Source organism: Capra hircus, chromosome 15 (genome assembly GCF_001704415.2).
Source record: "Capra hircus breed San Clemente chromosome 15, ASM170441v1, whole genome shotgun sequence".
Lineage (NCBI taxonomy): Eukaryota > Metazoa > Chordata > Mammalia > Artiodactyla > Bovidae > Capra > Capra hircus.
Genome location: NC_030822.1, coordinates 25,166,794 through 25,178,756, shown reverse-complemented (window position 1 = coordinate 25,178,756; position 11,963 = coordinate 25,166,794). Strand labels below are relative to the sequence as shown.

At 38.0% G+C, this 11,963-nt stretch overlaps 1 protein-coding gene across 3 annotated transcripts in view; it reads left to right on the top strand.

Moving 5' to 3' along the window:
- The window catches only part of BBOX1 (gamma-butyrobetaine hydroxylase 1), a 71,240-nt gene that overhangs the window by 7,855 nt on the left and 51,422 nt on the right, over positions 1-11,963 (top strand). For all 3 annotated transcript variants that reach the window (XM_005690020.3, XM_005690021.3, XM_013969835.2), the window contains one exon: positions 1,206-1,320. In XM_005690020.3, coding sequence (XP_005690077.1) covers positions 1,206-1,320 — 115 coding nt within the window. The remainder of the gene's footprint in view (positions 1-1,205; positions 1,321-11,963) is intronic.

The window sequence follows — 11,963 nt, the reverse complement described above, 5'->3', positions numbered from 1 at the left end:
CTACTCCTACTCTTCCAGGGTATCTTCCCAACCCAGGGATCAAATCTGCATCTCTTGTGTCTCCTGCATTGGCAGTCAGATTCTTTAACACTGAGCCATGTATAAAAAAACAAGATTGCATAGTGCTTGGTGCCAAGTCAGCATGCTCACTAAGTGAAAGCTTCTGCTATTATTATTACCATTTTTATTACTACTGCTATTATCTTTAATAAAATATACAAAGTTGCTCATTATTCCTTCAGTGAGTGGCAGCCTTGAACGTACAATCAAACTATTTCTCTAATATAAGGAGTGCTCCTTACCTCAGTTTACTCATCTAGAAATGAAAGATACTAACAAGATTTGTTCCTAGAGATGATGTGAAGATTGAATAAGATAATATGGGTAAAATGTTAGCATGTGGCTGGCATACAGTGAGCACTCAAAAACCTGCATTGATTAATATTTTTAGTCAAATTCGTGAGTAGACGTAAAAGACTTTGTATGGGATTCCTGACAGTTCAGCTCTCAGAACCACAAAGCAGACATAGCCCTAGCCTGTTTCTCTTCCAAATTTGCTAGGATGGTTATCAGAAAAGGAAGTGTGACCAGTAAGGTCATCCACCCCCACCTGTCTTCATCTTGAATCAAGGACTTTACTGCCAGAGTTCACTGCTTGCTAGCTGTGGGATTTTAACCATGTTATTTCCTCTTACTTGCCTCACCTGAAAATGTGAATATTAGTTATAGCTTCTCCCACAAGTTGTATGAGGACTAAGTGAGTTATGTTTATAGTGTTCCAGAGTATGCACTCAAAATGGTGCTATTCCTCCTATTATTATCTACCTCATTATCATCATTACTATTACTGATATTATTGGCAGGAATCTTAATTGATCTCTGACCTCAAGTCATCACAGAAAGTTCAGGGACCATGGGTTTTAAGACTATAAAACAAGAACTTCAGATCTAGCCGGGTTTTGTATCTTGTGTATTTAAGGGGCTTCAGACCTCAGCTATATCTCCTTGGCTTTCAGTTTCTTCCTTTGCCAAAAGTTTATTCTATGCTTTTGAGTATGTAAGTTAAAAAACAGAAGGAGAAAAAGCAAGAGCTAATTTGATTCTCTGATAGCCTTAAATAACTTTCAGAAACAGCAATAACAGCGAACCAAAGTACATAGAAGCACAATATATGTTTATGTGATATTTGCTTTCTGTGTTATAAGGTTCATATCATGTGGCCAAATGACCATCACAGTGAATATGGAGCTGATTGGCTGAAGAAAAGATGCTTTTCACAGCAGGCCAGAGAAAGACTCCAGAAAGAATTGTTTTTGCCAGGTAACCTTGCTTCGGTTTTCAGATTTTAACCTTTAAACCTCATATGGTAAAAAATTTGCTCAGAAGCAAATTAAAGCCCTTGTACCCTGGTTAAAATATTATTGTAATTTATGTGGAATGTTTAATGATTTACCACACAGATCATGCAAGTAGAGATGGAAAGAAACATAGAGCAGCTCTAGACATTCTAGAACTTGGAATTTTCCACCTCAAAAGAGAAGAAATTTAGCAAATTTGTATCCTTGTCATCTAACATGAAAACGTTCACTCCACAGACACTCCGTAAGTGTCCCTGCAAAGAAGCAGGATGAATCAAAGGCACACTTGTTCCTTAACAGTTTTATCTGAGGCCAGAAAAACACAAGATCAACAAGGCAGATATTTCTAAACTGGCATCCACACATAAAATTACGTGATCCGTGAACCCCATGAAATAGTATACCCAGCACAAAATGTGCATGTGAGTGTGTGTGTCAGGCTTGTGCCCAGCAAATTGTTTGGGGAGAGTTTATATGCATCTCAAGGGAATCTGTGACCACAGAAATATTCAGAAAATCTCCACTAGACAGATTCAGTCAAAAGGAAGACTTCATTCTTTAAAAAAAAAAAAAGCCTTCCTTTCAGTCTTTTTTCTTTTTTATTGAAATGTAGTTGATTTACAATATGTGTTAATTTCTGCTGTACAGCAAAGTGATTCAGTTATACATATAAATACACTTTTATTATATTCTTTTCCATTATTGTTTATCACAGGATGTTGATATAGTTCCCTGTGCTGTACAGTAGGCCCTTTTGCTTATCCATTCTACATATAATAGTTTGAATTTGTTAACCACAAACGCCTACTCCATCTTTCCTCCAGTCCCCTCTCCCTTTTAGCAACTATGAATCTGTTCTCTATGAAGAAGGTTTTAATCTTGACCTGAAATACAAAATAAGTACTTAAAAAGATAGAAAGTTATTTTTTAAATACGACTTTTCAGAGATATACAATAATACAACTCAATCAGAAGTGCTGGGGAGAAGTGGGAAGTAGTAATACTTTGTGCATGCTCAGGCATGCCCATCTCTTTGCAATCCCATGGGCCGTAGCCCACCAGGCTCCTCTGTCCCTGTGATTATCCCAGCAAGAATACTGGAGTGGGTTGCCATTTCTTGCTCCAGGGGATCTTCTTGAGCCAGGGATTGAACCCGTGTCTCCTGAGGCTCCTGCATTGGCAGGTGGATTCTTTACCACTGAGTCACCTGGGAAGCCATTACAACTTTATTTTGAAGATTTGTGTCATAAGATGATGTGGTCAAAGGCAATTTTGAGAACATGCTGATTCTTATGTATTTACTAGAATCTTGACTTGCACAAATACACTAACAAGGTAAGCTTCCTTGAACATTCTTTTCCACTGTTAACCAGATATATTGGACCACTGTCCCTTTGAGCAACTGATCGGCCTTATTGGATTTTGCAACGCATCTCTTCTTGGGATTCTGTGTCATATACCACGACACAGATTTTTACCTTACTGCTTTCAAATCTGAAATTCTCAAACTTGTATGGTGACTCTGCATGGTTTTCAGTGCTAGACTTACAACAGTGTCTTAGGTATGGAGATATTACTAATTTGCCCACTAGAACCCTACAGCTTCACCTTGACCCATGGTTATCGATAGGGTGTGATGTGGTCCCCTTCCTGTTCAAGGATAGGTCTCCATCCCTTAATCTTACCCTTCTGACAACTGACAAAGTTTTGCTCTAGTGCTTTCTGTCTAAACCATCAGAAACCCATTTTCCTCTTTATCTAGTCAAGCTAACTGGTGGAATCCAGATGGATATCCAAGGAAAGATGCTTTTCCTGCCTTCCCCCAGTGAGTTCACGGCTAGATTCTTCAAAGAGTCTCCAATTACATAACTGAATGGAAACTGTCTGGGTCAAATAGCAATATCACAAGTGTATTATTTTTTTATTATTTATTTAAGATTTCTTCTGGTACTCAAAATATTTTTCCTTAACTCTGCCTTAATTTTGTAATCCCATTGGATTTTACTTTCATTTCCTTCAAGTTCTTTTGGTGATCTCAGGGAATAAAAGCCAACTTCCTATTATTACAGCTTAAGCTTTTAAGCATTGTAAAAGTACACGGCCACCCCCTCCATTAATATTTCTTGACAAGCGCAGTTTTATAGCTTGCATTTCTCAGTACTGTCAGGCAGTAGCAGGACGGAAATGATACTACTTTCAGTTCAACAGTGGAAAAAACAGGTCACACGGACAGGCTGCAATCAGAAATAATATAAAGAGAACTGGCTGTTATTTAGACAATGGAAACTATTTTAATGGTTTAAAACAAGATCAGATTTTTAAAATATATTCTCAAGCTGTGTGGTTGGTAGGTAAAAGAAGAAATTAATGGATCATTTTGGAAATATTGCTTCTGTGTCTTTTTGCCTGTAGAATTTGGCACCTTATTTCCCTGCCATTGCATATTTTCAAACATTCATACTCAGAACAAGTAAACAGACTCAGTTACATTTGCAAAAGAGCTTTGCTTTCAGTCCTCAGTGGCACTGTTTCATCTGTTGCTCTTTCCTTAGAGTGAAGAAAGATTTTTAAAATCTGGTGTCAAGATGCAGATTACTTTTCCTTGATTTTCCCTTGGCATTAGATGTTGCACTCAGAAATGGAAAGACCATCCACCAGAAAAAGCTCTTGTCATGGGACAGTCACAGCTGGGAAACATGGATAATAATCATTCTCGCATACATTTCTATTCAATTGCACCTATCTTGTGCTGAAAACTGTAAGGAAATACCAAGTTTTAAAAAGACGTATTGCAGGACAGCAATAAAGTCTTTGGCCACCCGATGCGAAGAGCTGACTCATTAGAAAAGACCCTGATGCTGGGAAACACTGAAGGCAGGAAGACAAGGTAATGACAGAGGATGAGACGGTTGGATGGCATCACCAACTCAATGGACATGAGTTTGAGTAATCTCTGGGAAATGATGACGGACTGGGAAGCCTGTGGTGCTGCAGTCCATGGGGTCACAAAAGAGTTGAACACAACTGAGAAACTGAACAACAGTAGAGATGCAGACGATAGAGAATGGACTTGTGGACTCAGTGGGGAAGTAAAGAGTGGGATGAACTGCAATAGCATTGACATATATACACTGCTGCTGCTGCTGCTAAGTGGCTTCAGTCGTGACCGACTCTGTGCAACCCCATAGACGACAGCCCACCAGGCTCCCCCGTCCCTGGGATTCTCCAGGCAAGAACACTGGAGTGGGTTGCCATTTCCTTCTCCAATGCATGAAAGTGAAAAGTGAAAGGGAAGTCGTAAAATAGATAGCTAGTGGGAAGCTGCTGTATAGCCCAGGGAGCTCAACTAGGTGCTCTGTGATGACCTAGAGGGTTGGAAGGGAGGCCCAAGAGGGAGAGGGTATATATATATATATATATATATATATATATATATACTTATAGCTGATTCACATTGTTGTACAGGAGAAACTAGTTCAATATTATAAAGCAATTATATTCCAATTAAAATTTTTTTAGAAAAACATGGATTCTGCCCTAGAGGATTTATCCCACCTAGGAGGGAACATCAGCCATGGAAACAAATAAGTATAGTACATTATTTTTAGTACATGAAGACGTGCATAGAAGATTTATTAGAATGCAGAAAGACTCTGAAGAGATGAGAAAATGTGACTCAAATAAGACCTAATACTTGAACTGGGTTTTGAAGAATCCATTTGTTAGACAAAGATAGAAAGTAAGTAAATTATCAACAGAGAAAAGAGCAAAGAAGTATAATAGAGCAGGGTAGGTTTAGGAAACCGCAATTAGTTTAATATGGATAAAGTTACAATTGTTAGGCAACTAAGAAGGAAGTGGCTTAAGTGCCCTAGTAAGAGGCTCAATCCTAAACCCTAAGGCAAGGAAATTTGCTTAGCACCAAGGTCAAGTATTTTTCCTTCTGTTAGTTTTTCAGGCTGATTCTCTTCTTATAGGGCCAGAGAAATGATTGTTTATAAATTTAAGAAGATGGCTTTATCTATTTTTGGGGGGGGATGCATTTTACATTTTCATTTTTTAGGATGCATTTACATTTGCATTTAGGATGATTTTTACCAAAAACATATAATTTCTCAAGTGCCTGTGAGATTGTGAATGTCTCCTTAGCCTCCTTTTGTTCTTAATGCATTTTACCCTTCCCTCTGCAGTGTACCCCTTTGGTTTTTGGTTTGTATTAATCTTATTAAAGAGGGTGAAGAGATCAGATCTGTGATGTAAAAAAATCTTGGTCATGGTCATCTGGGCTGGATGGATTGTGGGGAATGCTCAGGAGCAGGGTAACCACAGCATGATCTAGAAATCATCCTGTAAGAAATATTAAGAACTTAAACTAAGGAAGTAGCAGAGAGCACAGGGATAGTATTTGTACTTAAGAAAAATAGATATTAACCTGGAGGACAGGAGGTTCTGGCCCTCTAAACTTTACCCATTTAAAACCAAGCCTAGCATGTGTGAATGTTTCCAAATAGATGGACATAACTGAAGATTTTAATAAAACATTGGAAATATGAAGAATTTTTCTGAAATTGCTTTTTAGCTTTCATGAGAAATTGGCATAATTATACAGTCATTTTTGGTGACTAACTTTAAGATGCAAAATTCCCAAAATAAAACTGATAGGACTAAAATAGAAAAGAATCAATGCACAATGTGATCTTTTGTATATGAACCTAAATATCTGTTCTTTTTATTAACATGTGGTGGCAGAATGAATGCTTGGTTTCCTAGCTATCTCCTTGAATTGGTACTGAAATGTTTGTGTATTACTCTCTGACATCAGTAATATTTGTTATCGCAAATTGAGATTTAAAAGGTGCTAACTTGAAGAAAATCTTTATTCCATAGAAGCAATCTGCTCAGTTTTGTCAGCAATCCAGAAACTAAGTACACAGTATAGTCAGAAAAGAATATTTCCTTTCATTTCCATAGGTCCCTCTTCTATCAGAGCAAGCCTTCACCTATATACTTCATCAGATTACAACCCTTCAGTCAATAGCTGTGACTCCCTTCTTTGTTTCAAAAGGAATATGCCACAGAAGGAACTGAAAACTCTCAAGTAGCTATAAGGGCTCTCTAAGATCTCAGTGGTGATTTTGCATATGGTTAAAAAAAATAAAACCACAGAGCTCCCCTTTCTAATAGAGGGCCATATGCATCCTTGAAGATGAAGATTTTCATTACAGTGCAAAGAATAGAGTTGGTTTGATACACAGCCTATTTTTATAGAAATTTGCCCAAAAAGCAAAAGTTATTATCTTTTTAAAAAATAAGCAAGTAATGTACACAACAAATATGCCCAATTCCCACATAATAGTTCACCCATATCCCTAAATGTTGCCCCATCCTTCATCCATTCTTAAACCCCAGGGGTGGGAATTAGCAGGGCAAGTCGGGGATGGAGTGAAGGTATCTGTTTCACTTATTACTTGGTGATTATAAAAAGGACTGGTAGGCTTTTCTTCCCAAGCTATTTTAGAATGTTCCAACTGTATGAACTACCAGTCAGAATGGCTTCAGAAGAGCTCTGTTAAAACAGATGCATCAGAGCAATCAAGCCACTATATCACATTGCCAAATATATTGCCTTCCCAAGAAAGACCTAGGAAAAGTCACTCAGGCCCACACTCTGATACACAGAGTGGGAGAATGGCCCAAAGTCTTCATATGTTTAAAAAGAAAGTCTCTATTTTGCCTGCGATATGTGAAATGAACCTATCAAGTTTCAGAGAAATGTGTTTGGGGCTTTGATGAAATGAACACAAGTATCTTAAATGCTTGTAAGTTTACAAATGCATATTTCGCTGCCCTTTTTCTCTGTGCCTTAGTGATTTCTTTCAATATGTCCTGTTCTTTTCTGAATCACATATCATTTGTTATCACACTCAGTTTCTGCATTGCACTTGATAAACGAGGGCATAATATCTGAAGGGTCTAACATCCTTGTGGACCATAAGTCAGTGAGTCCAAGATGGGAGATTCACAGTCTGAGAAGCACCCTGCAGTGCTGTGTAGCCAACAGAAGCCCCCAGGCTGGAGGTTGTTTCCACAGGCGTCTGCCTAGTTTGGGGTTCTACTTGTAAACTCTAGGTCAGATCTTTTTTCTTTTATGTTTTTTTCATCTCCATTCATACTTCCAGCTAGAAAACATATAATCATATACTCGGAGATATGTATTAAAGTATTAAAGATAAAGTCTGTTTTGAAGCTGGACACATTACAGAAATACAGGGTGGGGGAAGTCCTGTGCACTACATCTATTACTTTTTTAAAATTGTTAGGTAAGAAACATTAATTATATATTTTTTAATCATTTTTATTATTTAACAACTTTATAAATTAAACTATCATATCATCATCCAATGTTAGTGTAAAATAGGACTTTGAAAAGCTCGTGTCTTCAAAAAGTTGATATCTTTAAAAGCCTTGAAAAAGTTTGAGGATATTTTTAAGAATCTAAAGTAAATCTATTTTGAGGAAGAATTATTATAGTCTATTCCCTTTTCATAATTTTTCAGTATACCTACCACATCAAAAGTTAAGGAAAATATACTAATTTCTTTATTCTTGGAAAAGTAATTATCTAGAGTTACACTAAAGTAAATTTATTTCTTTTATTTCCCTTCTCTTTCAAATAGGGAAAAAGTAAAGTGGGCTTTCTCCAATGAGTGAAAAGTTTCCATTTCTCACAAATAAGACTTACTTTTTCTTGCAGCATGGGAATAAGTTTTGTAACATTGGCAATTGGATGGCAAATTTAGAATTTATAAATTAAGAAAATTCCAAAGTGTGGCAATTTCAAGAAGTAAAGTTGGATTGCTTTGTATGCTGGCTTCACTTTTACCAAACCTACCTATAGGCACATAAGTTATAAATTTAATGTCATTTCTGTTAGTGCGTACACATTAGGAGATTCACCAACTGAAAAGAAAAAAAATGGACAACTGATTCTGATTAAAAAACTATCACTTCTCACTTCTGGTTCTACTTTGTTCTTCAAGATGGCAGAACATAGTGCAACAAACATAGTTTGGAGTAGTAGATATCGTCATCATACTTAAATTTCTTAGATTCCAGTTCCGAACTTTCAATATGTCCATGGAAAAAAATTAGTTTCAATTTCTTCTTTAATTTTTCTATCCCCATAAGGAAAAAAAAGATTTTTGAAAAGACTTCTGATGTTGCTGTTCACCCATTCTGTTGATTTGCCTACTTTCTAGCTGAGCAAATTAGATAAATAGTTTTTAGTCTATTTCCATTCAATGATTTCTCTAACTTTAACCTTTTGCTCAGAATTCTGTATTTTTCCCAATCTGTAACTTTGCTTTGAATCAAAAGAACAGTATAACACTGATTTAAAAGTACTCTAGAACCTAAGTCTTGCTAGATCTGTGACCTTGAGCAATTTTCTTAACCTTTCTTGTTCCCAAATCTTTATCTGCACAATGGAGATGGGACCTGCTTACAGCCTTGAATAGCACCACACTGAGTGAAAAACGATGTCTCACTTTACATATGACCTCACTTCATCTTCAGAAGGTTCCCTTGAAAGCAGTTGTAAATATTGATAACTATAGAGAACAGCCTTGAGAGGCTTCTTGACCTTCTTAAATAGTATATCAGTTTACAGGAAAAGAAAAAAAAAAAAAAAGTACAATCCTATTTTTTTTCCATCAGCTATCAAGCTTCCATGTTCATTGCCTGTTTGCCCAGAGAAGACTGACATTCAAAAGGCTATAGGTGAAAAAGATGGTATAAGTTGTCCGTCAAAGCCTTTTGTTATCTCATACTTGAGTTACTGGAATAACATGGCCTCTGTCTTCACCCCCAGCTTGCACAACCCTGCAGGGTTATCCTCCGGATGCCCATAATTATCTTACCTCCCCCAGCCCTGGTGATTCTCCGCAGCACAATGCAGTTCAAAGTCTTCCCTGGGACTTTCTAATTCATCGCGCAATCTAGATCCCCATCCACAAGCATGTGGAATCTTACTTTTGTCCAAATTCTGCTTGTTTCCCCAATCACTTACTCTATTCTTCTGCCTGGCTGAACTTTACCTCTCCATCCTGCAAGATCCAGCTCACATCCAGTGGACCCTTTTACCAACAGTTCCACCCTAGATTTATAATTATCCCTGGGACAAACTGGCTCAGTGATAACGAACCCACCTGCCAATGCAGAAGATGTGGGTTCATTCCTCGGGTTGGGAAGATCCCCTGAAGAAAGAAATGCCAACCTACTCCACTGTTCTTGCCTGGAGAATCCCAAAGACAGAGGAGCCTGGTGGGCTACCATCCTAGGGGTCACAGAAGAGTCAGATAAGACTTAGCCGCTAAACAACAACAACAAAGTCAAACTACAAAATATGGACCAGAAAGCAAGCAAGTCCAGAAAATGGACATAAATTCACTGGTAACACTAAAATGCAAGGCTGTGGTATAACAATGGAAGCTATACATTTTTCCAAAAGAATTTTGTTAGAATTTGTTAGGAGAGGAAGTAGAAGAGGGTGGTATGCCAGGAACATGCTTCCCCTGTAAAACAGCACAGTGTTACAAAAGGAGAATAGCTTTGGAATCAGCAAAGGGGCTTTGACTTTCTGCTCTGTGAACCTGATGTGTCATAAATTATCTGACTCTCACTTTTTCCAAATGTAAAAGAGGCAATGCCTCTCAGCTGTGGGATGTGAAGAATAAGTGGGAAAAAGTAAGTGCTGTGCTTAGCTCAGTGCCTGGCACACTGTGGCTACTCAAATCCTTTTAGGTCCTTTCCCTCCCCTTATCCTTCTACATAAAGAGCCATGGACATAGCAGAGGTGTAATAAAGGACATCTGAGCAAAGATAAAAGGAGAGAGAGACCGCATCATGATCATGCCTTATGCATGAGTTCCCCTTGCTGCTGCTGCTGCTGCTAAGTTGCTTCAGTCGTGTCTGACTCTGTGCAACCCCATAGACAGCAGCCCACCAGGCTCCCCTGTCCCTGGGATTTTCCAGGCAAGAACACTGGAGTGGGTTGCCATTTCCTTCTCCGATGCATGAAAGTGAAAAGTGAAAGTGAATTTGCTCCGTCATGTCCGACTCTTAGAGATCCCATGGACTGCAGCCTACCAGGCTCCTCCATCCATGGGATTTTCCAGGCAAGAGTACTGGAGTGGGGTGCCATTGAGTTCCCCTTACGTGAAGAATAATCATATTATAATCCTGATTAAACCCTTGAGAGTGACTCAGAAGTGAATTATTGCCATGAAAAGATTTTACTCATTCAGACATTGATTTTAAGTCTGGGCTAAATTTTTTCTACCTGACAGATAGTTTTCTTTAAATAAAACTAAGGAAGGCAGTGAAAGACTGGTCAACTTTGACCCTAATTCCAATCAGGTCTGTAAAAATGTTTGCTGAAGCTAGGATGATCAGCAAACTTGGGGAAAAGTGATGTGTTAACTACTGGTTAGTTAAGTATCATCAGAGATGAAGACACCAACACTCAGCAGATATATTTCATGTACAAACCTCAATACTTGGATGAAAAAAAAATTCCAGACCTAAATTAGATACAGTCTCATGACCATATGAAAACAGATAATAAAGAAGATAGGGGGAAGGTATCTGAAGAGAACCATGTATTCATAAAGGAGGAAGCAGAGTGTCTAAGCTCTAACTTCAAAAGGGCATGTTGGAAGTGTCTGGGCTTCCCCAGTGGCACCAGTGGTAAAGAACCTGCCTGCCAATGCAGAAGACATAAAAGATGTGGGTTCAATCCCTGGGTCAGGAAGATGCCCTGGAACAGAAAATGGGAACCCACTCCAGAATTCATGCCTGGAAAATTCCATGGACAGAGAAGCCTGGTGGATTACAGTCCATGGGGTTGCAAAGGGTTGGACATGACTGAGCACACATGCACACAGGAACAGAAGTATCTAGCCCAAAATAAATTGATCAATCATAATCATGATGGACAAACAAAACGGGGATTTATAAAGTGATTTACTTGGAGAAATAAGAAAAAAGGAGGAAAATCAGAGGAAAGGTGAATTCTCTGATGGGAGTAGATGGTCTTAGATAATCCTGCTTCACAAACAGTCTTTCCTGACAGATGGCAACTCCATCTGTCAGGCAGGGGGGTCAACCACTACTATTTGATATAGTTTTGTAAGTCCTAGGCACAGTGTCAGAGAAGAAAAAGAAATAAAAGAAATCCAGATTGGAAAAGAAGAAGAAAAATTCTCACTGTTGGCAGATGACATGATCCTCTACCTAGAAAACCCTAAAGACACCACCAGAAATTTACTAGAGCTAATCAATGAACATAGTAAAGTTGTAGGATATGAAATTAATGCACAGAAACCTCTTGCATTCCTATATGCTAACAGTGAGAAAACAGAAAGATAAATTAAGGAAAAATCTCATTCACCATTGCAATGAAAAGAATAAAATACTCAGGAATAAATTTACCTAAAGAAACAAAAGACCTATATATATATATAAAACTATAAAACATCAATGAAAGAAAGATGGCACAAACAGATGGAGAAATATACCATGTTTGTGGATTGGAAGAATCAATAT